The 6000-nt window shown below is 46.2% G+C and overlaps 1 protein-coding gene across 1 annotated transcript in view; it reads right to left on the bottom strand.

The window, feature by feature from the left end:
* The window catches only part of atrnl1a (attractin-like 1a), a gene marked incomplete at its 5' end in the record, with an annotated part of 199533 nt that overhangs the window by 83052 nt on the left and 110481 nt on the right, over positions 1-6000 (bottom strand). Inside the window, 1 exon segment of the mRNA XM_084470861.1 lies at positions 1627-1688. Coding sequence (XP_084326987.1) covers positions 1627-1688 — 62 coding nt within the window.

Here is a 6000-nt window from a genome sequence, read left to right as displayed (position 1 = left end):
GCTATTTCCCGGGTTGTTTTGTTGTTTTCAACTGAAAAATAACCAATTATTTTTCTCTTCTTTCACTCAAAGTACATACACTTATACATTGGGAAGTCGGGGTAGAACTCGTTTTGAAGGGATTAAGTCGATTGAAATGAATCAAACATAGTCAAATAGAGAAGACTAGACATTTCTAAGACACACCTAGGCGTGTTGAAGCAAATCCGAACACAACACACTCTAATGACATTGGACGTGCATCAAAGCTGCTTTCGATGGCTGTTTGACTTTCTCCCCACCGCACCACAACACAGCAGATAAGCAGAGAGACACCCAATCTAGGAGCCACTCTGTCAGGTGCAGCTGTGTCTTGTGAAGGTTATATTCCATCCCATGCTCCCAGGGCTGGCCCCAGCTCATTTGGTGCCCTGGGCAATCCTCCTAATGGTGCCTGGAGCTGGGAACGTTACAACTCACTCCAACTCCAACTCAGAATCATCACACCCTTGCAGACACCTTTTGACAGGGTCGGTGTGAGGTCACGGTGATTCAGCGTTAGCTGAGCTGAGCTGAGCTGACGGTAACCTTATGCCACACACACTGGCTATAGTTCGCTACACTCCAAAAATAGTCTGAAGTTGTTAACTCCAATATTTATTACAAAATAAATGACACCTATTTAACTAGCGCTTAATAGGTGTTTCCTGTATTGTTAGCTAATGTCACACCCCACTGACCCCATCACTGGCTCACAGGACGCTCTCTAGACACAATCCACTGCACCACACTCAGAAATGATCTAGCGTGTTCTGACTGGGATGATCACTTACTTTTTAAGTATATTTATTATTTCTCGGCCACAATTTAGCCCTCCCCCACTGGGACGGCGAGTGGGCTGCGGGCGTTTACACTTTTCAAAAACAATTACACGTCCATTCATCTCCGCTTTCAGTTATTTCTGGTTTGTTTAGGTTGAAGGGCCGTATCTGCTAAACAACGGTTATTGATTTTCTTTATCTGTTTCGTCTGGAGCCCGGGCCCTGCATGCTGCCCTCTGCATCACACCCCTCAGCCCATTTAACCAAAGCAAACACAACCACTGGGAGAGCTCCATTCGTCATCACACACAGAAGCTGTGTGCTGCTTCTGTGTGTGAGTGTGTGTCTGTGTATGAGTGTGTGTGTAAGGTTGTACCACCCCTCAGAGGTAAGTTAAGGTGGGCCAACACCATAGTGTTGCAACAGCCCTCGGGCACTGAGCTGCTATGAGCGTGCGATGTGAGTTTGAGAGGTGTGTTGTGTGTGTGTGTGTGTGTATGCGCGTGTGTGTGTGTGTGTGTGTGTTTGTTTGTGTGTGTGTGTGTGTGTGTGTGTGTGTTTACAGGTGTGGTGCCTTGTGTGTGTGTGTGCGTGTGTGTGTTTACAGGTGTGATGCCTGGTGTGTGCGTGTTTGTGTCTTTGTGTGTACAAGGAATTGGTGCCGTATGTGGATGAGGGTGTGTGTGAGTGTGAGTGTAAGTGTGTGTATATATATGTGTGTGTGTGTGTGTGTGTGTGTGTGTGTGTGTGTGTGTGTGTGTGTGTGTGTGTGTGTGCATGTGTGTGTAACCTGGATAAGGCTGTGTGAATAACCAATCACACCTACCTGAAGAAGGTCACAAAGAACTGCACCAGATCCATGATGCTGTTGTGCTGGGAGAAGGCAATCTGGGGAAATAAGGCAGAATACACATGAGCAGGGGCCCGAGAGGGGAGGACAGGTGCAGACGGAGGGAGAAGGGGGAAGGTAAGGGGCAGAGAGAGGGGAGATGATACAATGTAGAACACCATTACTGAGGCAGGACAACCTGATTACACCTAGGGCCGACTCACATACACACAATCGCGCACAGACACAGACACACTCACGCCCACACACATACAGACACACACACAGACACACACACACACACACACACACACACACACACACACAGATGCAAACACGCAGACACACACACACACACACACACAGATGCACACAAAGTTTATTCCCATACTGGTGTATCCCTTGAGGAAGTGTCTGATACATTTTAAGAGTGTTAATTGGCATATGGATAGTAAACGCACACACACACACACAAACACAATCACAGACAAAATAACAACACACATCCATAACACCATCGAGTAAACAGGGAGCTTGCGTAATCCATGTCTCCCCAAACTTGTGCGATGGAACATCATCTGAAACTGATGCAAGTATTGTGGATTATATCTCTATCTTCTACCTAAGGGCAAATGTTCAGATATCTTACACAAGTACGGTTTTCAGCTGTGTCCAAAGCATTCTCAACCACCCTACCCCCCTCAACACACTCCACCTCCCCCTTCTCTCTCACACACACACACACACACACACACACACACACACACACACACATACACACACACACACACACACACACACACACACACACACACACACACACACACACACACACACACACACACACACACTCATGTTCACAGCAGCCAATGCATTGATTCCCTTTACATTGTTTTGATGTTCTACTTATAGATCAAACTTCCAGAAAGTTTCAAGTCTCGGGAGTCGTATTGAGGTTGTATTGATGGTGGTACATGGTTTGACCTTGTGCTGCCTAACCTACAGTCCAGCCCAAAAGCCCTAACAGTTAGTAAGAAAATGTGAATTTTCATATTTCCACATATTTCGTCGGCACGCCCACATGCAATAATACAGCGTTCAACACACAAACAAATAAGGGATGCACCCAAACACACACACTCTTCCTCACGCACAGGCCGGTGCGCACAGTAACGCAACAATTGCCAATAATCACTATGTTTCTGTGTTGGGTCTCTCTTTGTCTCCCTTTCTCTCTCTCTTAGATCGCTTCTACCACTCATGACTGCATCATGGTGTCATTTATTTCCTTGCTGGGACGTACGGTTGTTGGTCCTATGTCGGGTTCTATGTAATGGTCATGTCATACAAGATCCCCACAGCACACAGTCCACTCATCCATACCCTACACGCCGTACTGATTATATCGACTTTATATTCTAACATTGTTTCTAATACGGTAAATTACTTTATCCGTTCATCACGTGTGGAATCCAATCTCTGCGTGGATTGTGTAGCAACGTGTGTGTGTGTGTGCATGTGTGCGTGTGTGTTTGTAGCATTTAACATGCATGGACCCCACCGGACACATAAAGAACAAAGCTTTAGCCCTCAGAGCTCCTTAAAAGCCTCTGTAGCCTGCGTTTTAGGTCCCTCGTGGAAACAGTGTTATTTACTAAAGCCATAATTGATTAGCCTTTTTCTCACTTCCTGCCCCTGTAGGCTCTGCAAACAGGAGGCAGTATTCCATAGGAGACGGACGGACGTTGGGGGGGGGGGTGTTTGGGGGTCCCCGGTGCCTTGTTCTACTGTCAAGAGCTTAAGACGTGGCGGCCGGGACAGCCAACACTTTAAGGTGTTTCCGGAGCACACCTAATTGTCTCATTAATCTACCGGTCTCCGGGAAGCTCTTCTACACACTCCTGGGTTCCTCTTTTATAACTCTGTTTGTATCATTAAGAAGGATTCAATTAATGTATGCCTTATATTTGAAACAGCAAGCTAACATTGGAATCTACGTCTACGATAAGTAAGCAATGCATCGTGGGACATTTTACACGACAATACAACAATTAAGCCTCATGATCACAAAGTACATTTCTTTGTGAGTGTGTCTGTGTGTCTGGGTCTGGGTCTGTGTGTGAGTGTGTGTGTGTGTGTGTGTGCGTGCGTGCGTGCGTGCGTGCGTGTGCGTGTGTGTCTGTGTCTGTGCATGTGTGTGTATGCGCCCGTCTGTGCGCGCTAAAGCTAACAAGATAACTACAATGCTAAAGTGTGCTAAGCGGATGATCTGCATAATGTTCGGCATTAGTCACAACACGTATGACACACATATGGACCCACACCCTACAGGGTGTACCGTTCAATAGACCTGATATCTGTGATGACGTGGCGCTGGATTGATTCAACAGAGGGGTTCTCAAGAGTGTAGGCAGAGGGGAAAGCTTAAGTGGTTTACAGGCATTTGGGTGGCAGGTAAGAGGGCCTGAGAGTGAAGACGTGGAGGGAGAAGCTGATTTAATTCCAAAGGGACACAGCATTAAAGGATGGGATGAGGCAGGAGAAAGCCTGCCTAGGCACAAAGGCTTAAAGTCCTGCTATTAGGGCCGGCATCCCCCCCGACGCCCCACCTCTCACTGATGATATAGGCCGCGCCTGGACACACACACACATACTCCTCTGGCGCCGCACATGAACACACACATTCACTCTCTTTCTTGTCCCTTACACACTACACACACACACACACACACACAGGTTTGGTCTAGCCATCCAGCACATACACACACAGGCACGCATGCACACGCACACGCACACACAGACACACACACACACACACAGACACACACACACAGATACAGCTGCAGGGCACACATCAGTGAAAGCAGAGCTTTAATACAGTGCATACAGTAGTCCCAGTTATTATTAGGTCAGTGGTGAGCGGTGGGCATCAGTCCCCCAGTGCTCTGGAGGTCTTCCATGCAGAACACCCACTGTTTCCCACAGGTGGCCTTTAAAGAGCCAGTCAACCCCCAGACCCTTTATTGTTTTATATGATCGGCAGCATAATAATCGTGGTCATTTTATCATTGTTACTGAAATAAGTCCCCAATTTAGAGAAAAAAGGGGTACATAATTTTTTTCTTTTTGCCATACTCTCCAAAACAGTACAGGATTGTTCAACTCTGCTGCGGACGCAGATGGCATCCTATTTGTGACGTCTGAGTGCCTTTTTTAAGGCACTCTGTCTGGGCAGCTGACTGCGGCATCCGACATGAACGTTAACAGGGCTTCAAACAGCAATTTATGGAAAGTGGAGCTTTCAGCTTTCATTCAGCTTTCAGATTTTATTCAGACACTATTCGATTATAACGCTGTGGTGTGTGAATAGTGAAGTATTTCACGTAAGATATAGCTCATTATAACGCTCATCCATAACTACGGTACGAAAAACGTATCACAAAGTCAAAGTGGGTCGTAACTATGGCGATAATACGACCCCCTGTTTCCAAAGACGCTGAAACGGAGGGTTTACTGTCTCTATGGAAAGAAAGAAAAATAAGTCGAAGAAGAAAAGTTGTTTTCAAACTCTGTATACAAGTTTTCTCTCTCATTAGCAAGGGCGAAAGAACTGTAAAGAGTAGAAGGAGAGAGTCCGAGAGAAAGACAGAGAGAGATAGAGCGAGAGAGCGAGACAGAGAGACAAAGAGAGACAGAGAGACAAAGAGAGACAGAGAGACATAGAGAGAGAGAGAGACAGAGACAGAGAGAGACAGAGAGAGTGAGAGAATAAAAATAACCGAGGAATAAAAGAAGAGATGACAGGGACTCTGCGGACCAGCGCTCGGAGGTCTGGTCATTACCCGGGGCTCACTGTACGGCACCGGGACAACTTTATCGGGAGCAACAGATTCAGGCTGTCCTGAATTCCCCAACGCGGAGCTAGGTCTGCTTGTTAAAAGCTAAAGTGAGAGACGGAGGTTGGCTAATCGATACAGGATAGAAAGACAAAAGAGGAAAGTTCAAAAAAGCTAAGAAACGCAGAGTCAGAGCCAGAGAGAAACAGTGAAAGTGAGGGAAGAGCCAGTGCTTGAGAAACAGCAGAGACATGCTGGAACAAAAGCTCTTTATTCTGAAAATAAGAACCCATAGCGGTCACAGGGCTTGTACACAAAGTATTTTCTGGATGGCCATGTTTCCTCCCACCTTTCAATGCCTGTTTTTGACAAACAACCCATTATATTATATTGATCTTATCCTTGTCTAACGTCTGTATGCGTGTGAATATGCATTCTTAATGGAGGCCGTTAACGTCAAAATTAATTACATTTTGCGTTCAAACCTTAATACCGCAAGTGTGATTCAGTGTGTGGGAGTGTGTGTTTGGGTGTG

This window comes from Micromesistius poutassou, assembly GCF_964030765.1.
Source record: "Micromesistius poutassou genome assembly, chromosome: 7".
NCBI classification, from domain to species: Eukaryota; Metazoa; Chordata; class Actinopteri; order Gadiformes; family Gadidae; genus Micromesistius; species Micromesistius poutassou.
This window is presented reverse-complemented; position numbering and strand designations above follow the sequence as displayed.